This window comes from Coregonus lavaretus (genome assembly GCF_964263955.1).
Source record: "Coregonus lavaretus genome assembly, chromosome: 11".
In the NCBI taxonomy this organism is placed as follows: Eukaryota; Metazoa; Chordata; class Actinopteri; order Salmoniformes; family Salmonidae; genus Coregonus; species Coregonus lavaretus.
In genome coordinates, this window is record NC_139998.1 from 18,522,838 (window position 1) to 18,546,777 (window position 23,940).

The 23,940-nt window shown below is 42.6% G+C and overlaps 1 protein-coding gene across 1 annotated transcript in view; it reads right to left on the reverse strand.

Moving 5' to 3' along the window:
• The window catches only part of LOC311137028 (neural-cadherin-like), a gene marked incomplete at both ends in the record, with an annotated part of 125,241 nt that overhangs the window by 84,475 nt on the left and 16,826 nt on the right, over nucleotides 1-23,940 (reverse strand). The window contains 6 exons of the mRNA XM_084171345.1: nucleotides 5,192-5,334; nucleotides 9,700-9,949; nucleotides 10,379-10,490; nucleotides 13,987-14,191; nucleotides 14,703-14,928; nucleotides 17,740-17,937. Coding sequence (XP_084027471.1) covers nucleotides 5,192-5,334; nucleotides 9,700-9,949; nucleotides 10,379-10,490; nucleotides 13,987-14,191; nucleotides 14,703-14,928; nucleotides 17,740-17,937 — 1,134 coding nt within the window. The remainder of the gene's footprint in view (nucleotides 1-5,191; nucleotides 5,335-9,699; nucleotides 9,950-10,378; nucleotides 10,491-13,986; nucleotides 14,192-14,702; nucleotides 14,929-17,739; nucleotides 17,938-23,940) is intronic.

Here is a 23,940-nt window from a genome sequence, read left to right on the forward strand (position 1 = left end):
CGTTAGATGTACTTGCTTTCTCCTTGTCTTGCCTTTGCATAACAAGGGAATGAGGAAAGGAGAACATCATCTGAGTCATCTGTTCTCTATGCAAATATCGACATCAATGGGTTCAGGATGAGCTACTTGTGATCTTGGGAAAAGTCATTGATGTGAAAGAGAGAGAGAACACAGGGAGGTTTTCCTCTTGTTGTGGTATCACTCATCTCTCACTGCTCCTCCTGATTAAAGACAACAAGCAAGTTGCTGCACCCAAATGGGGCCGGAGTTCTTTCACTCGTCTACTTCTTGCTCACTAATTGTCTGTGGTAGAGGAGGTCTCCACAGTCTAGACACAAAATGATTAACTAAGTACAGTATAATATACTGTACTTAGCCGGTCTCATGTTGTTTTAGCCATACTGTACAGCAGCCGTAGTCAATAGGCAGACCGTGGGCCGTGGGACGGATCCGGACCCAGAACGGGGTCATAAAAAAAAAAGTTTTTAGGAATTCTGTCGGGATTCGACTCCTGGTATCATATGAACACACATAAAATATGGAAAATATGTAGAATAGCAGGAAATGAGCTTTAAAACTGCTAAATGCTCCCTTCGCTCTATGGCATAATGTGTTGAATTGCAGGAAATTAGCTTTAAAATGGAAAGTATTTATCTCTGCCAACAAGAGGGGTGTGAACAGTTTGAACAGTTTGGGGTCGCATGGGTTGCGAGGTGAGGGTTTGTTACTATGCCGATAAATTACAATATCCATCTGGATCTTTGCCATACAGTAGGACATTGTGTGAAAGGACCTTCTCAAATAGTATTTGAGTACCCCTGCTGTACGGTATAAATACTTTTTTATTATTATTATTATTATTTCTTTGGCAAGTGACTAATTTCCACCTAAAACCCCCAGTAATAAATTCATTAATAAATAAAAAAATAAATAAAACGTTTTTATGTTTTGGTCAAGCCAAGGCATTTGCTTTATTCAATTAAATGGGACACAACTGTGAGGTGGCTCCCTTTCTGTCTTTTGGAGGCCCTAAGCAAGATTTGTTAGCTGACATGGCTAATTGAGTGACTTTCAGTGACTGACATAACAAGAGAAAAACTGCTGATGCACAACCAAATTTCGAAATTGCACCTGGTGTATTCTACTATTCTTAGGGTGGGTTGCACCAAGATGGTTTAAATTAATCTAGGATTAGAGCTAATCTAGTTTTTCTAAATCTAGGTTTATAATTAAGCAGAGATGTGTTGCACCATCTCTGGATCAGTAAATCTGGATCAGTAAATCTATGATTAACGGTTTTAAACTATGATTAGTGACATGGTACACCAATATATGAGGTATTTCGTGACTTGAAACGAAGTAGCTAGCCTACTTGACAAATGAGGCCACAAAGTTGCTGTTCCTTGATAAAATAATAACAATGTAGAACTACTGCAACTCCATCATGAAAGGTTCTCATTGGTTGGCCGATTTGAAATAAAATCTGTTATTTGCCTGTACTAGACAGAAAACTCATTTGTTAGCTAACGTTTGCTACTGTAGCTAGCTAGTTTATAAACCATGATAACTAGCATAACATATAACTTATTATTGTCATTACTTAATGTTATTTAGCCATTTATTATTTGTCCGCTATCTACCTGATCATGGCATGTCAAAGAAGTTCACATTTCTCTGCTTATGAAAATAAACCTCTTGTCGGAGCTGATGATGATGGAGGAATTTAGTAACTTACTGGATGATAAAAAGACAGACTGTCAAAAAGAAGGAAGACACCTGGGCCATATGCGACAGATTTCATGGATAGACACCGATTAAAGAGAAGAGGGACCCAAATCGGATGAAGGCGTGCTGGAATTTTTTTTAAAGCAAAAGCCAAAAAGGATGCGGCAGAGGAGAGGCGGGGGCTATTTCAGACCGGAGGTGGGCCTCCGTCCAAGGGAATTTATCCTCTCTCCCAGAGGATATGCGAGATGATTCCCCAGCAGTTTGACCCTCTCCTTAACCCCAATGATGACGACGGACAACTCGACCCACCAATATTTAGTAAACATAAATAACTGGTAAATATCAATGACTATAATGCACGTTAAAACTAACGTTAATGCTACTTCACGACAATGTTACCATTATCAGTCCCGTTACAGCAAGTTGCATAACATCATTATTCGTACCAAGGCTGGGCATATCATAAGCCCCAATTCAGTTGTTGTACAAAATGGGCACGTGAATAGCCTACTAATAATGAGTTAATTTTCTTTCTTTCCTTTCCTTTAGTTGAGCTGACACCCTGTGCTGTGGAGAAACAACAGTGCCTGGATCTTGCACCAGCAGCAAAAACACCAGACAGGCCAAGCAAACGCCCCAGAACTGACATGAACCGAGCTCATATTGATGTTTTGGAGCTGGAGATAGAGAAAAATCTACTGCAGATTGAGGTCCTGAATTTACAAAAAGAGCTGCAAATTCAGAAACAGAAACTCCTTCAGGGAAACAAATGCCCACTGTGTAAAGAATGCTGATCTTTTTATTTATTTAAACAATTATTTATTAAAACAATCCTTTCCCAAGCAATGTCTTGTCCCCACTCTTGTGTTCTGGTGCTTCCAGTTCCACCATGTATGGTATTGAGAATAACACAGTCTTAATAATTTATTTTAATACAGATTAATTAATTAGGAATTGTACGTGTCTATCAAAATATAATATTGCTTTTTACATGTTACCAATGTTGCATTATACACACCTTAGGCTGCAAAATGGTTCTCAATCAAGGTTCTCCTCACAGCGTTCCCATTTGCACTGCCAGCATGTTGCACCTGGCCATCTTCTTCATTCTCCTGAGGTAGGTCCTCCTCAGTCTCCTGCCAAAGTTATAGAGAACTGCCACTGCAATAATGATTTCAGTGTATTGTCCATCTTCGTGCGGAGCACCTCCTGTAGCCACAGGAATATTTTTTTCCACACTCCAAAAACTCTCTCTATGAGACATCTTGCCAGGATATGAGAGGTGTTTTATTCTCTCTCTTCAGGTGTCTGGGGGTTTAAAAGGGGAGTGCTAAGGTACCCACGACAGGCATATCCATTGTCACCTAGTAGGTTGCCTTCATAAGCCCCCCTTTCCAGCATTGCACACAGACAACTATTGTCAAAGATTCTGCTGTCATGGGTGGATCCTGGCCATCTAGCTACGATGTTGGTGAGCTGACCTTTGACATCACAGACAGCTTGAACGTTGATGGAGCAGTAACCTTTCTGATTACGGAATAGTTCTCCATTCTCACCACCAGGGTTGGGAATTGGAATGTGTGTACAGTCAATTGCCCCTAGTACACCTGGGAATCTAGCACTGGACACTGACTACAATCCTGCAGACGGTTGACTTGTGGAGTCCAAAAAGGTCGCCATCCATGATCTGGAAACATCCAGTTGCGTAGAACCGTAGGGCCACCAGGAGCTGAAATAGTGGGGGTACTGCCGCGTTCCTATCACTCCCATGCTTAATGGTTGGTCCAGCCTCTTCTTTCCAGTTGCATCACACAGTCCTTGGAGAAGCAGTATCGCCTTGAAAACTCATAATTATCATAAAATTCAACAGGATTTAACCTGTCTGTAATTATTTGTCGTTTTGGTCTCTCCACAGTAGATATGCTGCCATTGTATCAGTTAAACCACCTCAAGTGGCAGTTTAGAATTCATCTCCAATCTAAATGTATATTCTTTTTTTTTTTATTGAGCAACATGCTTAAAATTAATCTAGATTTAAAGTGAAAACCAAACTTAGATTAGAGGAAGAATTTATTTTAACTAGGATTAATTTAAAAACTAGGTTTAAAATTTCATGCAACAAGATTAATAGATAAACCTTGATTTAACCCAGTTTAAGAGTTAATCCATGTTGGTGCAACCCACCCTTTACTCTCAATAGTAAGTTGAGAGCCAGACTGAGGTCCTAAAATTTTTTTTAAGTATAAAATAAAAACGTTTCCCTAGCGACCGCTTATGTCGCTTATCCCTGGGGCCGGCTCTGCCTTTGCCTTATCTTTAAGATGCAAGGGAGGACAGATGAGAGGGGAAAATAGTAGTACAAGAGTCAAGATGGAGGCTGGCAGTGTAGAAGCTGTAGATTGTGAGCTATGATAGAGCAACTAATGTGAAATTGAATTGAAATGGTTGGTTGACAAATGTCACCCTGTCAGACAAATGTCCTGCTGGTTACGGATCAGAGGGTAAATAAAAAAAGATAAATTGCACAGCTACAAAATACAGAGTCCACAGGCCAGAACTATTTTCTATATGATAGAATAAACTATTTTAGGGGAACAAAAGAAAAGCCCTGGATATACAGTAATATAGCTCTCTTTATATTTATGACTTCAATAACAAACAGTCCGCGCTTCTTTTGAAATTGCTGCTTTTTCATCAACCTTTGGTGTCAATTAGTATTGTACAAAGCATTCCACACACTGCACAGGGCTCATTCTGTTAATAAGCAAGGACATTGATGAGCTAAAAGCAGTGGTGTAAAGTACTTAAGTTAAAATACTTGAAAGTACTACCTAAGTAGTTTTTTGGGGTATCTGTACTTTACTATTGATATTTTTGACTACTTTAACTTTTACCTCACTGCATTCCTAAAGATAATTATGTACTTTTTACTCCATACATTTCCCCTGACACCCAAAAGTTACATTTTGAATGCTTAGCAGGACAGGAAAATGGTCTAATTCCCACACTTATCAAGAGAACATTCCTTGTCATCCCTACTGCCTCTGATCTGGCAGACTCACTAAACACCTGCTTTGTTTGTAAATGACGTCTGAGTGTTGGAGCGTGCCCCTGGCTATCCGCAAAAAAATAAAATGGTGTCGTCTGGTTTGCTTAATATAAGGAATTTGAAAAGATTTATACTTTTACTTTTACTTTTGATACTTAAGTATATTTTAGCAATTACATTTGCTTTTGATACTTAAGTATATTTAAAACCAAACACTTTTAGACTTTTACTCAAGTAGGATTTTACTGGGTGACTTTCACTTTTACTTGAGTCATTTTCTATTAAGGTATCTTTACTTATACTCAAGTACGACAATTGGATACTTTTTCCACCACTCGCTAAAAGTACACCTGTATATTAGGAGTACCGTGAAAGCCCAAGGAGAAAATTATGAAGTAAATTACAAAGGGTCACCTTTCTGGCTGTCAATGACAAAGTTGCCCTCCTCGTTGCCAGCTGTAACTGAGTACACTATTCCATCACCGTCTGGGTCCTTAGCCAGTACCGTTGCAACTAGTGTGTTGGGGCCAGCGTCCTCTGAGACAAAGGTCCGATAGCTGAAAATCATTGTGTACAACAACAATACAGACATAAGCACACAGACATGAACACAGACATCTTTATATATGTGTGTGTGTAGACACGCATGTGCACACACACACACACACACACACACACACACACACACACACACACACACACACACACACACACACACACACACACTGTGTGTGACTGTATCAATCACACAGTCCAAGCAGCAGCAGACTGGTTATGGTTATGAGCCTGGCTTTGCCTGCCACTTTGATTTAACTACTCTGAGCCTGCCTGGTCAAAGACAAATGATCATGTCTGCTGGGATGTTGAACTCATTGAACAAATGGGCCTTTCACATAGCCAGCCAACTCTGTGCCATTTGATCAAGTGCCTTTTAAAATGTCAACAGTGATTTGCTTGCTGTGTGGTGTTGGGCACTGGGATACTCAGCCAGTAACAAGAGAGTAATAGACTGGTAGAGTGGGATGATGGGGTAGAGAGGCTTGTTCAATTTGATGGGAGAGGAGAGAGAGATGGAGAGAGAGAGAGAGAGAGAGAGAGAGAGAGAGAGAGAGAGGGGGGGGGGGGGTTCGGTGGGCAAGACATGTTGGAGGAGGAGTGTGAAATGAAACGGTCAGTGATATGTGGAAGAAAGATGGGGATAGAGAGACGGAAAGAAAGATAAATGATAGACTCGTCAGCAGAACACGGTCGTGTGTGTGTTACAGAAGGACGCTGATGGGTGATTCATCTCCGCCAGCTGTGGCAGTCGCCGTGGCAACATGAGTGGCCTGTAATCTGTCACCCGGCTCAAAGGGTTCTTCACGCGCCTCCAGACGTGACCACTCAGGCATCTCTCCACTGAGTATCACTCCTGTTATCCTCAATGTATCTCTTCCTCTTTCACACTGATCTAAGGAGACGAAACGAGGCCACACAGAACATATCTTGTCTGACTGACTGACTGTCTGTCTGCCCGTCTGTATGTCTGCCTGTCTGTCCATCTGTTCCCTGAGGTGACACCTGGAAATGACAGGGCCTCTTAGATGTGCTGGCGCTCTAGCGAAGGTCTCTGTCACATGACTGGCAGTACAAGGCCTGAGTCACTCAGACGAATGAACCTCAGCTTTCCAAATAGACTTTCACACCCTCTATACATTTTCTATTCATGTTGATAGATATCTGTATGGTGTTACCCCATAGAGCAAAGCTTAATTGGGAAGGGTGTAATCTGTGTGATGTTTTTTTGATATACAGTGTATTCGGAAAGTCTTCAGACCCCTTGACTTTTTCCACATTTTGTTACGTTAAAGCCTTATTCTAAAATTTATATATTCGTTTTTCCTCCTCATCAATCTACACACAATAACCTATAATGACAGGTTTTTAGAAATCTTTGCAATTTTATAACAATAAATAAAAATGGAAATATTACATTTACATAAGTATTCAGACCTTTTACTCAGTACTTTGTTGAAGCACCTTTGGCAACGATCACAGCCTCGCGTCTTCTTGGATATGATGCTACAAGCTTGCCACACCTGTATTTGGGGAGTTTCTCCCATTCTTCTCTGCAGATCCTCTCAGGCTCTGTCAGGTTGGAAGGGGAGTGTCGCTGCACAGCTATTTTCAGGTCTCTCCAGAGATGTTCGATCAGGTTCAAGTCCGGGCTCTGGCTGGGCCACTCAAGGACATTCAGAGACTTGTCTCGAAGCCACTCCTGCATTGTCTTGGCTGTGTGCTTAGGGTCGTTGTCCTGTTGGGAGGTGAACCTTCACCCCAGTCTGAGGTCCTGAGCGCTCTGAAGCAGGTTTTCATCAAGGATCTCTCTGTACTTTGCTCCATTCATCTTTCCCTCGATCCTGACTAGTCTCCCAGTCCCTGCCACTGAAAAACATCCCCACAGCATGATGATGCCACCCCCATGCTTCACCGTAGGGATGGTGCAAGGTTTCCTCCAAACGTGACGCTTGGCATTCAGGCCAAAGAGTTCGATCTTGGTTTCATCAGACCAGAGAATCTTGTTTCTCATGGTCTGAGAGTCCTTTAGATGCCTTTTAGCAAACTCCAAGTGGGCTGTCATGTGCCTTTTACTGAGGAGTGGCTTCCGTCTGGCCACTCTACCATAAAGGCCTGATTGGTGGAGTGCTGCAGAGATGGTTGTCCTTCTGGAAGGTTCTCCCATCTCCACAGAAGAGCTCTGGAGCTCTGTCAGAGTGACCATCGGGTCCCCCGAATACTCAGTTTGGCCGGGCGGCCAGCTCTAGGAAGAGTCTTGGTGGTTCCAAACTTCTTCCATTTAAGAATGATTGAGGCCACTGTATTCTTGGGGACATTCAATGCTGCAGAATTTTTTTGGCACCCTTCCCCAGATCTGTGCCTCAACACAATCTTGTCTCGCAGCTCTACAGACAATTCCTTCGATCTCATGGCTTGGTTTTTGCTCTGACATCAAATCAAATCAAATATTATTTGGTGTCACACGCGCCAAATACAACAGGTGTAGATCTTACAGTGAAATGCTTACTTACAAGCCCTTAACCAACAATGCAGTTTTAAGAAAGAATACCTAAATAAATAAGAAATAAAAGTAACAAATAATTAAAGGGCAGCAGTAAAAATAACAATAGCGAGGCTATATACAGGGGGTACCGGTACCGAGTCAATGTGCGGGGGTACCGGTTAGTTGAGGTAATTGAGGTAATACGTACATGACTGTGTGACTTTATATTGACAGGTGTGTGCCTTTCCGAATCATGTTCAATCAATTGAATTTACCACAGGTGGACTCTAATCAAGTTGTAGAAACATCTCAAGGATGATCAATGGAAACAGGATACACCTGAGCTCAATTTCGAGTCTCATAGCAAAGGGTCTGAATACTTATGTAAATAATGTATTTCAGTTTTTTATTTTTAACAAATTTGCTAAAATGTAGTTTTGTCATTATGGTGTGTTGTGTGTAGATGAGAAGAAATATATATTTCATAAATTTTTGAACAAGGCTGTAATGTAACAAAATGTGGAAAAAGGGAAGTTGTCTTAATACTTTCTGAACGCACTGTAATTATGTGCGGTATATTAGCAACACATCTAGTCAAGTGTATCAATTGATCTTTTAAATCTGTCACTACTACTACCATTATAGAATACCACTTCACCATGCAGCTAAAATGAGGGGATTTTAGCCTCATCATAATCCTAGTAAACTGGACTGCTGACGGAGGGGAGAGGGGTTGTAGCTCAATATTATAGTATAAACTGGGCTACTGGTGTTGGGGGAGGGGGTTGTAGTCAATGTTCCGTATCCCTATATGCCGTATCCCTATATGCAAATAGACCATTGCCATATATGGATCTGTGCCATTCACTTTGAACTGGACTGTGTTTACAGCATGAGTGGTCACAAGTAGCTGCATGTAGCCATGTGTGTACATTTGTTCATATTCTTTGCTAGTTAGTGAGTTATTAGCCCAGTTATAGCACATTTCTAGTCAGCAATGGGGGAGTGGTTGCTTTCTATGAGCACAAAAAGTGTGCATTTCTAGCCATCTTTGAAAAGCAAGTCAGGTAAATAGCTTTTTTTCTCTAATTTTTTCTCTAGTTCTTTTCTCTATTTTGAGACAGGCTTGAATAAGCTTAGTAGCCAACAGGTAGAGGGTAGCATAATTTGTCTAATTCTCTGTAATATGTAATATGGTATGGGAATAATAAGGACTTTTCTTTTGTAAAGTGGTTTCTTGCATCAAACAACACAACATTTTCAGTCACCTTGTCTGAAGGACAAGTGGATAAACAGGTTAATGTCAAGCCCTGCATGTTTTTTTCAAAAGTCTCATGGAATGTAGGCCTACATTGAACACCACATATTGGCTGCTACTGTAGGCTGAATGATAGAACAGCTATTTCCATTTTAAAATGTTATGGGATGCATTTTCTCCATAGTTTGTTATGGTAGGCCACTCTGATAGGCCTACATTATGATCAAATATCCACACTAGCCTACTTGGCCACTGTTATAACTGTAGCTTAAAGCGGGTACAGCCTCAGTGTGCCAGAAGTTGCACAGAATTTTCACAACGTTCAAGTTTGCGCTCAGCAGACATGAAATTTGCTCAGTGCTGAAAAAATGTTGAACATTGGTTGTAGTTCAACAGTATAGTATAAACTGGGCTACTGGTGTTGGGGGAGGGGTTGTAGTTCAATAGTATACCGGCAGTATATACTAGGCTACTGATGGAGGGGGTTGTAGTTCAATAGTATAGAAGATACTAGACTACTGACGGAGGGGGTTGTCGTTCAATAGTATAGTAGATACTAGACTACTGATGTTGTGCGAGGGTGGGGTTATGGGGGTTGAAGTCTGCATCAGTAGATCCACTCACACAGTCTGGGAGAACTCGGGGGCCTGGTCGTTGACATTGGCCATGCGGAGGCGGATGGTGGCGGTGCCAGAGTGAGGCTCCTCCCCGTTATCCACCGCCATCACCACAAACTCATACAGGTGGTTGGGCCTCTCGTAGTCCAGACGGCCCGTAGGGAAGATGGTGCCGTGGGCTGAAATGCTGAAGTCTGGGCTTAGAGAGTAGTAGGTGAGTTCCGCATTCAACCCTGAGTCACAGTCACTGGCTAACACTGTGGGAGAGATACAGGATATGAACACACTGGTCATATTCATTAGGCACCAAAAAGAAAAGAAAACTAGCTGAAGCTAGTTTCCATTTTCCGTTGCAAAGCGTTTTGCTATGGTGTGCCCTAATGAATACGACCCTGGTCTCTAAGATAAGTCTGAAGGAGAAAGCTGATGAATCTGTTGGCATGTGTCTGGATCGTTGTCTTTTTATGTCGTATTACAGACAATTGACAACTCCTAAAGCTGCATATCAGCACCCATTCATTGCTGCAACAACAGTTCCAGGAATTCAACAGCAACTCGATTAATTGTGACTCGTTGTGACCCTGTATAACCAATCTAAATTAGAGTAAAGAGGTCACAGAATGTTCTGATTATTACACACACACACACACACACACTAGGAAGACAAAGCTGCATTTTCATCTCACCCTGCAGGAGAGAGGTTGCTGTGGTTACTGTCTCAGGGACTTCATCAACACTGTAAATGGACTGGAGAAATTCTGGGACACAGTCGTTCTCATCCGTTATCACTACCTGGACCTGCTCAGGGGAAAGGGGAGAGAGAAGAGTGGGATGAGGAGGGAAAGAAAACAGGGAAAGATGGAAAGGAGGGAGACAAGAGGGAGAGGAGATGAGAAAAGAAAGAGGGGGAGAGGGGACATAACTCAAATCATTCTACAACTAGGAGACAGGATCTGCTGAAAATAAAAAAAATTGCCCGCGCTACAGATGGCTATATAGGACCGCTAATACAGGACCACTAAAGGCCCAGTGCACTACTTTTGTGAGATTAAAAAAAAAAAATGTTTTTTTTATTCCGTTTTTGTAATAATTCTGATTTTTCAGGGGGTGCTGGAGCACCTTCAGCACCCTTACTTCCCGCGGCCATGATTGGAAGTTAACTCAACAAGAATGCTATTGGTCAATAAATAGTTTTCATCCAAACAGGTCAGATGCTTATAAAAGGGTCTTAGCTTCATTGTCTCTTTCTCTATCTGTTTTGTTCCTGACCTGCGCTGGTGAGATACACTCTCTCTCTTTCTCTCTCTACCTCAGGGACTCTTTCAGGCTATGACTTCTCTCTCTCTCTCCCTCTCTGATCATGCCTAGAATAATGCCTTGTAATGCTTGTTATTGCTTTGTAACTTAAGCCTTGTATGTGAATCCATTCATTTTTACAAAGTAATTAAATGTACTTGTATTTAGAATTCTATTCTCAGACATTTCTTGAGTGTCTGTTAGTGTAACTCAACTATAGTCTCTTGCATATTGCTAAATAATCTTTATGGAGTCAGACGACTAATTTAATAGACTTTGTTAACATTTAATTGCATAGTCTTCTTACGGGTCGCATGTGAGGTATACAGTATATTACAGTATATACACATATCAAATATTACCCCACTACAATGTCTCTATGTATCAAAATAGACTCAAAATGACTGGTATTTCGTCAGGATCATTATAAGATGATAATAACTAATTATTATGTATAATTACTTTACTTTACTTAAAGCCTGTATAATACCCGCAGGCTTTAAGTAAAGGGTTGCTGAAATGTCATACTGGTAGGAGAAAAACTTGAGCTAAATTGCACTGTAGTTTCTAAAAGTTGCCACCTCAACATTTCCTTTATCTTCCAGCTCATGAGTTCTGCTTTTAAAATAGAAATGTTCCCGGGCTGTCTTTTTGGCTGAGCAAGGCCCTTAGCCCTGCATCTGAAACTCCCTCTCCCTCTCTCTCCCTCTCTCTCTCTTTCTCTCTTTCTCCCTGTGTCACCGTCAGAGTGTAAAGTGTGAAGTGACAGCTGAGTAATAGCACTGAAATAGCTGGAATAGGTTTCCCTCAAGCCGACACTACACCCAGCAGACTCAGTCAGGCCTAAAGTTCTGTTTTCTAACTGGGGAATGTGAAATAAATGTGTGACGTGATAATTCGATGATAAAATCATTAAATAAATAATTTAGAGGGTTAAAATCAATTCTGGCAAGCAGACTGACTTCCAGACAGAATTCTAAAGCAAGATGACTGTCTGATTTAGTCAACTTCATGGTTGTTTTAGCTTTGCTAGACACCTCTTTGACGTGCCAGTCTTTACTATACATAAAACACTGAGACATACACTACCGGTCAAAGGTTTTAGAACACCTACTCATTCAAGGGTTTTTCTTAATTTTTTACTATTTTTTACATTGTAGAATAATAGTGAAGACATCAAAACTATGAAATAACACATATGGAATCATGTAGTAACCAAAAAAGTGTTAAACAAAATATATATATATATATATATATATATATATATATATATATATATTATATTTGAGATTCTTCAAATAGCAACCCTTTGCCTTGATGACAGCTTTGCACACTCTTGGCATTCTCTCAACCAGCTTCACCTGGAATGCTTTTCCAACAGTCTTGAAGGAGTTCCCACATATGCTGAGCACTTGTTTGCTGCTTTTCCTTCACTCTGCAGTCCAACTCATCCCAAACCATCTCAATTTGGTCGGGGGATTGTGGAGGCCAGGTCATCTGATGCAGCACTCCATCACTCTCCTTCTTGGTAAAATAGCCCTTAAACAGCCTGGAGGTGTGTTTTGGGTCATTGTCCTTGAAAACACCCCTAGCCCCCCATGTAGCTCAGTTGGTAGAGCATGGCGTTTGAAACGCCAGGGTTGTGGGTTCGATTCCCACAGGGGTCCAGTATGAAAATGTATGCACTCACTAACTGTAAGTCGCTCTGGATAAGAGCGTCTGCTAAATGACTAAAATGTCAATGTAAAAACAAATGATAGTCCCACTAAGCTCAAACCAGATGGGATGGCGTATCACTGTGGTAGCCATGCTGGTTAAGTGTGTCTTGAATTCTAAATAGATCACAGACAGTGTCACCAGCAAAGCACCCCCATATCATAACACCTCCTCCTCCATGCTTTACGGTGGGAACTACACATGCGGAGATCATCTGTTCAAGACACGGCAGTTGGAACCAAAAATCTCAAATTTGGACAAATTTCCACCGGTCTAATGTCCATTGCTTGTGTTTCTTGGCCCAAGCAAGTCTCTTCTTATTATTGGTGTCCTTTAGTAGTGGTTTCTTTGCAGCAATTCGACCATGAAGGCCTGATTCACACAGTCTCCTCTGAACAGTTGATGTTGAGATGTGTCTGTGACTTGAACTCTGTGAAGCATTTATTTGGGCTGCAATTTCTGAGGCTGGTAACGCTAATGAACTTATCAGCAGAGGTAACTCTGGGTCTTCCATTCATGTGGCGGTCCTCATGAGTGCCAGTTTCATCATAGCACTTGATGGTTTTTGTGACTGCACTTGAAAAACGTTAACATTTCTTGAAATGTTCCGTATTGACTGACCTTCATGTCTTAAAGTAATGATGGACTGTCATTTCTCTTTGCTTATTTGAGCTGTTCTTGCCATAATATGGACTTGGTCTTTTACCAAATAGGGATATCTTCTGTATACCACCCCTACCTTGTCACAACACAACTGATTGGCTCAAATGCATTAAGAAGGAAATAGATTCCACAAATTAACTTTTAAGAAGGCACACCTGTTAATTGAAATGCATTCTATGTGACTACCTCATGAAGCTGGTTGAGAGAATGCCAAGAGTGTGCAAAGCTGTCATCAAGGCAAAGGGTGGCTATTTGAAGAATCTCAAATATAAAATATATTTTGATTTGTTTAACACTTTTTTGGTGACTATATGATTCCATATACGTTATTTCATAGTTTTGATGTCTTCACTATTATTCTACAATGTACAAAATAGTAAAAATAAAGAAAAACCTGAGTAGGTGTAGTAAAACATTTGACCGTTAGTGTAGTTAAGAAAGAAGTGTGACAAATTGGAGATTAAGCTGCCCAGACCGACTGTAGTCTCACAATGCCATCCTTCCAAGTCTCGTTCATTACTGGAACCAATGTGAGGAAGTCTGAAAATCAAAGCTAGACCAACTCCAACACACACACAAACATACACACACACAAACACACACACACTCCATCACTAACCTCTATGGCGCTGCTGAGGCCCCCTGTCCCTTCGCTGGCCCTGACCATGAGGAGGTAGCGTCTCTGGTCATTCTCATAGTCTAGCGTGCGGGTCAGGCTGATTTCCCCTGTCTCCTGCTGCATTCTGAACAGGCTGCTGGGGTTGATCAGCAGGCTGTAGCTGATTGGCTGCTTCTGGAAGGAGATGGCGAACATCACCAGGAAGCTAAAGGAGACAGAAATATGTCACTAACAGTATGCTAATAGTGTAGTATGCTACAATTCACCAACAAAAAAGTATACTCCAGTAGTGGACCAAAGTAAGTTAAGTTGTGCTGCTGCGCGACCCAGGCTGTTCCCGATGTTGCTCTTTGTCTGATATCGGAATGTGTGATATTCAAAATAAATCCCTAATTCCCAAACAGAGTTTAAGTGCAATGTCTATGAGCATGTGTGCATGTGTGTGTGTGTGTGTGTGTGTGTGTGTGTGTGTGTGTGTGTGTGTGTGTGTGTGTGTGTGTGTGTGCATGCGTGCGTGCGTTCTAACTTGTTTTAACATGTTGAGTGTGTGTACATCCAGCCTGGCCCCAGATCTGTTTGTGCTCTTGACAACTCCATTGCTGCCATTGTCAAGCCATGTTTGGCTTGACAATGAGTAACAAGGAGTTTGAGTGATAGCACAAACAGATCTGGGGCCATGTGGTGTGTGTCTACACCTATACACTCCCAGTACTCACGGCTGTCCCTCGGGGGTGTTCTCAGGTATGGAGATGGCGTAGGATGCATTGGTGAACTGTGGTGCTCTGAGTCCTGCTATGACAGACACCATGGCCGGAGCGCTGCGACTGCCCAGCCTGTCAAAGGCCACCACACTCAGCAGATACTCCCTGCCTCTCTGCAGGGGGAGACCTGTGGTCAAGATGTGACCACTCTTCTTGTCCACCGCAAAGCAGCCATCACCGCCTGTAAGGTACAGTACATCAATCAGTCAATACATATTAATTTATTAATCAATGAATCAATCAGATTTATTTGTAAAGCCCCTTTTACATCACAATGTGCATTTAGAGTAACATGTACAGTACAATAGTACAGTATTAGTAGAGTAGAGTACAGCTTTATTGTTATAGAAGGCTCTGGACTACAGTTTAGCTACAGTAGAGTACAGTACAGAACAGTCAAGCAAGGGAGACAGATGGATAGACTGATCATACTGAGGATAATCTATCCATTTTATATGCATTCATATACACAAGTACACATGTACAGTACAGTAGATTCAGAGCATGCGCTGACCAACTGGCAAGTGTCTTCACTGACATTTTCAACCTCTCCCTGACCGAGTCTGTAATACCTACATGTTTCAAGCAGACCACCATAGTCCCTGTGCCCAAGAAAGCGAAGGTCACCTGCCTAAATGACTACCGCCCCATAGCACTTACGTCGGTAGCCATGAAGTGCTTTGAAAGGCTGGTCATGGCTCACATCAACACCATCATCCCGGTAACCCTAGACCCACTCCAATTCGCATACCGCCCCAACAGATCCACATATGACGCAATCTCAATCACACTCCACACTGCCCTTTCCCACCTGGACATGCTGGATGCTGTTCATTGACTACAGCTCGGCGTTCAACACCATAGTGCCCACAAAGCTCATCACTAAGCTAAGGAACCTGGGACTAAACACCTCCCTATGCAACTGGATCCTGGACTTCCTGACGGGCCGCCCCCAGGTGGTGAGGGTAGGCAACAACACATCTGCCACGCTGATCCTCAACACGGGGGCCCTTCAGGGGTGCGTGCTCAGTCCTCTCCTGTACTCCCTGTTCACCCATGACTGCGTGGCCAAGCACGACTCCAACACCATCATTAAGTTTGCTGACGACACAACAGTGGTAGGCCTGATCACCGACAACGATGAGACAGCCTATAGGGAGGAGGTCAGAGACCTGGCAGTGTGGTGCCAGGACAACAACCTCTCCCTCAACGTGAGTAAGACAAAGGAGCTGATCGTGGACTACAGGAAAAGGGCCGAACACGCCCCCATTCACATCGACAGGGCTGTAGTGGAGCGGGTCGAGAGCTTCAAGTTCCTTGGTGTCCACATCACCAACAAACTAACATGGTCCAAGCACACCAAGACAGTCGTGAAGAGGGCATGACAACACCTTTTCCCCCTCAGGAGACTGAAAAGATTTGGCATGGGTCCCCAGATCCTCAAAAAGTTATACAGCTGCACCATCGAGAGCATCCTGACTGGTTGCATCACCGCCTGGTATGGCAACTGCTCGGCATCCGACCATAAGGTGCTACAGAGGGTAGTGCGTATGGCCCAGTACATCACTGGGGCCAAGCTTCCTGCCATCCAGGACCTGTATACTAGGTGGTGTCAGAGGAAGGCCCAAAAAATGGTCAAAGACTCCAGTCACCCAAGTCATAGACTGTTCTCTCTGCTACCGCATGACAAGCGGTACCGGAGCATCAAGTCTAGGTCCAAAAGGCTCCTTAACAGCTTCTACCCCCAAGCCATAAGACCGCTGAACAATTAATAAAATGGCCACCCAGACTATTTACATTGACACCCCCCCACCCCCCCTCCCTTGGTTTTTACACTTCTGCTACTCGCTGTTTATTATTTATGCATAGTCACATTACCCCTACCTACATGTACAAATTACCTCGACTAACCTGTACCCCCGCACATTGACTCTGTACCGGTATCCCCTGTATATAGCCTAGTTTTTGTTATTTTATTGTGTTGCTTTTTATTAAATGTTTTACTCCAGTTTATTTAGTAAATATTTTCTTAACTCTATTTCTTGAACTGCATTGTTGGTTGAGGGCTTGTAAGTAAGCAATTCATGTTGTATTCGGCGCATGTGAAAAATAAAATTTGTTTTGATTTAGAGTATAGTAGAGTACAGAACAGAACAGTCAAGCAAGGGAGACAGATGGAGAGACTGAACATATACTGAGGAGAATATTTTTTTAAACTTTCCGTTAATACACGGTCGGTAGCAACATCCTTGTCTTGTCTTTTTTCTCTGTAAAGTGTGTTGTGTAATGGATGGGAAAGGCACATATGACTTGACCTGATTTGACTTGACTAGATGAATAGACTGAGGATAATATTTCCATCTAAATGTATACACAGTAGCAACATCCTGGTCCTAGTCTTGTTCGCCAACTGTAAACCCTGGCAAGTACAGTACAGTACAGTACAGTAAGGCTACCAACACCCACACTGTATACAATGAGGTCAAATGTAAGTTAGCAGACCTCGCTGGTGCCCAAGAGCCGGGCTATCATCCTCTTTAGATGGAGTTAAACCTCTGGAATGTTTGAAGGATTAAATACAAAAACTCATGTAAAAAATCTGATTAAAAAATATTGGCTGTTGATTTCCATTTAGCTTGTACCACTTGGGGCTCATCTGATGTCAGTGCTTAGTTACAATTCATCTTCAACATCTGTTTGAGGAGAATGAGGAACAATCCACTCAAAAAAGTGGTACTAGTGGGTTTGAATACTGTTGGACTAGGGTTTATCTGCGTTAGTGGTAGTGCACTGAGTTAATGCAGGTCAGAGAAGAGTGGCAGATGGATTGTGATCCCATGGAACAAGATTAGCCCAGCCCCCCACTTCCTGATATATCAACAAACCAGACACCCCCCTACACTCCCCCCTCAGCAGGGGCTCCACAGACGTAACAGATCTTTTGGCTGGCCCACTGTGTGTGTGCGTGTGCGCGCACACATCTCTTTCTTACCATCAGCCAGGAAGTACTCCACTTCGCCGCTACTGCCCTCATCCCCGTCGCGAGCGTGGAGCGGGTACACCAGCGTCCCAGGGGGGGCCTCGGGGGACACCATGGCCAGGTAGGGGTAAGGCTCCATGGCCCACTCGGGGACGTTGTCGTTGACATCTGTCACCCTCAGCTTCACCTTGGTCAGGTACCAGTCAGGCCCTGGGGGAAGAGAGGGGAGGAGAGAGATAGTAAGTAAATTGAAGAGACTAGACCATAGAAAGGAAATACTGTACCTCCTACTTTACTTCCTTATTATGGGTACACTCAATATGGCCGCCAATCCACCCATCATAGACAAATTGACAGGGATTCCCATTCCAATCATTCTATTTCTAGGAGATGAACACACTAGAATGCTCATCAAAATTAGTGCAGTCTGATGAGGGCTACATAACAACAGTATCCCTCATACCATTCTCTAAGGGATTCTTGCCCAACATGACTAAAGACTTTTCTAAGATGTCACAATCCCACCATGGTGAGGAGGCTTTTTTCCACTCCAAGAGAGATGCCAGCCCAGCAGACTTCCAGACACCCTGCCTCCCCTGGGAGAGTAGCCCAGCCAGGCTAGAGATGATCTTCCCTGGCCCAGCAAAGCCTCTGTGATCCCTCAGGAGCATGGAGATAACACCACACGACCAAAGGCGCATTGTCACCTGCACACTGCTACTGCCATGCTCCTGCCACACTGTAGTGAATAAGAAGATTCCTGCAATTTAATTATCACCTGCTCTTTCACCACGGCAGGGAGGAATACAGTGTGAGAGAGAGAGAGAGAGAGAGAGAGAGAGAGAGAGAGAGAGAGAGAGAGAGAGAGAGAGAGAGAGAGAGAGAGAGAGAGAGAGAGAGAGAGAGAGAGAGAGAGAGAGAGAGCAAGAAACTGTTGTGAAAAGGGCTGAAGAGGCTCATTGTTCAGAGCTGAAACTGAGACTAGACAGCCCAGCACATTCAAACAATGGGTATGCTGAATATAGAATCATGGATGCTATGCCATTGTCAGGAAATTAAACTGTTTGAAGGCTCAGCACTTTATACAGATATTGAGATATTAAGACTAGGATATTGACATATTGACAGACTCATCAAATGGCACCAATTAAATCCACCTCTATGGGACGATTACGCTCTCCTCAGTTGTTCTTTGTTTCATCTTAGCGAGGTTAGATAGCTATATTCCCACCCAAGTTTCCTCGAGGTCAAAGGAGGCCGAGGATTTGTCTAAAACCTATTAACAGCACTCCTATGTCTGACTTCGGTCTATAAACGTGCCTCCTGATCTTTGACAATCTTAACAACTGATGCATTAAGTAAACAGGAAGTAGCTACTGGCTTTCACCATCACTGGTGAAAGTGACAATTAACCATTGTAGTTACACTGAGTGTACAAAACATTAAGCACACCTGCTCTTTCCATGACAGACTGACCAGATGAATCCAGGTGAAAGCTATTATCCCTTATTGATATCACTTGTTAAATCCACTTCAATCGGTGTTGATGAAGGGGAGGAGACAGGTTAATGAAGCCTTGAGACATTTGAGACATGGATTGTGTATGTGTGCAATTCAGAAGGTAAATGAGCAAGACATTCAGCCAACTTACATATCTGTAGGAATTGGTGTCAACATTGTTGGGGGGGGCGCAACTCAATATTAGGAAGGTGTTCTTAATGTTTTGTACACTCAGTGCATGTCACCTAAACTGACATATTAGTTATGTCACTTTAATGACATTTCAAGTAAGTGTTTTTTACTGTATGATCAATTTAATATTCTATGATGTCAAATTCCAGTGCAACAAAAATAACCAATATTTTTCATATTGTAATACACATTGCCATATGAGAGTCAATACAGTTTTATCTGTGGGGTTGCACAAATCAAATAAATGCTGAAAATGTTTTAAAAAACCAATTTCCCATTTCTTTACCAGGCTTAAGTTTAGCTGGCTTGTGTTCTGTGAAAAACAGAATGCCCTGCACCCCGAGTAGCTAGCTGAGGAGTGTTCTCCACTGAAACACAATAGCTCTAACCTGTGTGACAGCTCTTAAATGGATTGTCAGAGGTATAATAGCACAGAGGCAGAGGCTAGAGGAGAGAATTAATCTAGCTTTGCTACCCTCACTTTGAAGTCTGTTTGTGGAGAAAAGTTCTCCCGGAACAGACGATAGCTCATTTGGATACATGGAACAGTATCATGGGGGCAGAGAAACTCATCAATGTTCAGATTTCAAGTTTGATTTGGCACATGCACAAGTACAGTGACATGCTTAACTTGCAATCCCTACCCAACAGTGCAGTATTCAATATCAAAATAGTATAACTAATACAAATAAAAAAGTATCTGTGGAAATGTTGATCGAGGCAGTTTACGCCAGCTACAGCTCTGTAAAATCGAATTGTTTTGAGTGATGATCACAGATATGTATTTTTTCCAATATGGAAGGTCTAAGATGCACTCTATCAAGGACAAATCATTTAATATTTAGTTCAATATCGTTATTTTGTGATAAGCGAGGGGAGAAAAGGCCGTGCTCTTGCATGTTTGTGCTTATCCCAGCCATGTCTCTTAGCTAATGTTGGTCATGATTTTGCATGGCCGGTTTAATTAGCTCCTTATGGAGCGTCTAATCAGAGCCAAGCCACATAATTACAGACCATCAGGACTAGAATGGTAATGAAGAGCGTGTCAAAGCCGACGTGTGTGAGGCTCCTATGATATATGGCGCTACAAAAGGAGCATTGATAAAAACACCCAGGCTGAAACTGGACTGACAGCGTCACACCTGACTGACACCAAATGCATTTGATCAAATGACTGTGAGAAGGATCAGTTAAGCCTCCTCTGAATTTAAAAAGCCCATACTAAATATTTACTGTAGGTCAATTGGATGAATACGGTATATTGTGCAGCATCTAATATCTAATTTAGCATCTGCTAAATGGCTGTAATGAAATGTAATGTGATAAATTGGATCGCAGGAATGTCGTTGTGTGCTGTTCCCTCCCCTGTATCCTGCAGTGATGTTGTTGTCACTTCCTGCTGGTAATCCTCTCCATGGGTAGTAGCTATACAGTATAAAGGCTTGCTGGTATAAAACGTTTTCTCAAGTGCTTTTCTCGTAGACTGCCCACGGTACGAGAGGATAATGTGTGTGTGTGTGTGTGTGTGTGTGTGTGTATCTTGATGTGTGTGTTCATGTGTGCATATTATGTGCAATGCAAGGCAGAGAAGCTTAAGAGAACAGAGCAGTATAAGAGAACAGAGCAGTATAAGAGAACAGAGCAGTATAAGAGAACAGAGCAGTATAAGAGAACAGAGCGGTATAAGAGAACAGAGCGGTATAAGAGAACAGAGCGGTATAAGAGAACAGAGCGGTATAAGAGAACAGAGCAGTATAAGAGAACAGAGCAGTATAAGAGAACAGAGCAGTATAATAGAACAGAGCAGTATAAGAGAACAGAGCAGTATAAGAGAACAGAGCAGTATAAGAGAACAGAGCGGTATAAGAGAACAGAGCGGTATAAGAGAACAGAGCGGTATAAGAGAACAGAGCAGTATAAGAGAACAGAGCAGTATAAGAGAACAGAGAGGTATAATAGAACAGAGCAGTATAAGAGAACAGTACAAGGGGAACAGAACAGCCTAAGCAGTCTATGGCACTACACATAACAAAATACTGCATGACAAAGCCTTCACATACCAGGGATCTGTGCATAGTACACAATGTAGAACAGCACATGAAAACAGCACAGGAGACAACTGTATTGAGATATAACATCTAATTAATTTAAAAGGCTTTACATAATATGGATCCCACGCTGAATTGACTGCTGCTTCTTCGAGCCCATTGTGGGAAAATAAAGCATGCAACAAGTACGCTGAGTGTACGAAACATTAGGAACACATGCTCTTTCCATGACACTGACCAGGTGAATCCAGGTGAAAGCTATGATCCCTTATTGATGTCACTTGTTAAATCAACTTAAACCAGTGTAGATGAAGGGGAGGAGACAAGTTAAAGAAAGATTTTTAAGCCTTGAGACAATTGAGACATGGATTGTGTATGTATGCCATTCAGAATGTGCCTTTGAACGGGGTATGGTAGTAGGTGCCAGGTGCACCAGTTTGAGTGTGTCAAGAACTGCAATGCTGCTGAATTTGTCATGCTTAACAGTTTCCTGTGTGTGTCAAGAATGATCCACCACCCAAAGGACATCCAGCCAACTTGACACAACTGTGGGAAGCATTGGAGTCAACATGGACCGGCATCCCTGTGGAACGCGTTCGGCGAATTGAGGCTGTTGTGAGGGCAAAAGAGGGGCAAACTCAATATTAGGAAGGTGTTCCTGGTGTTCTGTACACTTAGTGTATTTCAGTTGGGTACCAAATGAATATAAATTCCATCTGCAAGCTTAAATACCCAATGGCACATCATACCTTTTAGACGTGCTTTTTAGCAGTCCGTGGGTATAAAGTGGATTTCAGCACAGCAGGGAAGAATGAAGACATTAACCAAATGTGTTAAAGGGCCCCTATTTTAAATCCCCCCACCGTGAGCCTAAAGCACTGTGAGTCCGGACCAGTCAGCATAGGATCAACACACTGAAAGCTGAGAGGACTGAAATCTATTAACTGGAAGATCCATCCTCTGCACACTCTGTACTGTAGTGGCTCAAGGCTTCTGAGGTTCGGACACACACAGATATCCACAGACACATACACACTCACTAACCGTAATCAATTGCGTCCATGCACACACACAAACAAACACACACGTACGCACGCACACACAGACACACACACCAATTAAATGCAATGTCCTGCTTACTAGGTGGCAGGGAAGTTAATCTAAATTCACACATATGGAATATATGACTACAATATCCTCTATGAGAGAATCTAATGTAAAGTCATAAATATTCCTTAGCCTTCTCCTGCTCTCCCTATGGAGGCTCTCTTTATTGTCCTCTGTTGTGTGTTGAGAGGAGAATGGACACTAGCAGTAAGGTGATAGTGGTATTCATCAGGCTCTCTCATCCCTCCAGCTGCTGTTAACACCACACTGGGCCTGAGGTGGATTGGGAACAGTGGTGAGTTCATAGAAGCACTATTCAACTCTAAGAAAAGACTAGAAAAACCACTTCACAACTTCACAACAGAGAGCCAGCAGAGGGTTGCGGCTATAAGGAGAGTGATCTCTCTCTCTCTCTCTCTCTCTCTCTCTCTCTCTCTCTCTCTCTCTCTCTCTCTCTCTCTCTCTCTCTCTCTCTCTCTCTCTTTCTCTCGCTTCTCTCTCTCTCTCTCTCCATATTTCCTACTAGCTATTCCCCTTTCTAACCAGAACCAGGGGTATTGTTCATATACCCATTAATCTCTATCTGTGGCTGTCAGTTGGTGTTAGAGGCTTTCAGAAGTCTCTCGCTCTCTATGCTGTGGCGGTGCTGCTGTGGTGAAGGGAGGGAGGGGTCATTTCTGTGTTATGATGGTGGTGGTAGCTACAGCAACATAATGATGAGTATGGGGCTGATTTGGAGGCTCCACTCTCAGCAGTGTTCTCAGGCCTAGAATGGGATCATATTGGAGAATAATGGGGTTGCTCTAAAAACAGATGTGGCCTCTCTGGAACTCTCTCACCTCTCACCTCTGACCGACTCCAACACTGAGTCACTGAGGCAGGCTATGCCTCTACCAAACCAACACAACACAACGGGCGCTAGCTAGCATATTCTGCCTTAATCTCGGAAACCCAGAACCAAAATATCAAATAAATGTATCAGCTAGTCACAGATGTTGGATAGACTTTCCACATCATTTCAATGAAATTACGTTGAACCAACGTAGAATTTATATTTTAGTCATTTAGCAGACGCTCTTATCCAGAGCGACTTACAGTTAGTGAGTGCATACATTTTTCATACTAGCCCCCTGTGGGAATCGAACCCACAATCCTGGCGTTGCAAGCGCCATGCTCTACCAACTGAGCTACAGGAGGGTAGAATAGATGTTGAATTGACGTCTGTGCCTCTACCTAACCAACACAACAGCTGTTAGCTAACATGCTCTACCAAACCAAAAAAAATGGATGGCTAGCTAGTATCTACACCTTCGGACTGTGCCAGGTAGAGAGATAGGAGCTGTTTAGTCCAAAAAGGCCTAAGTAG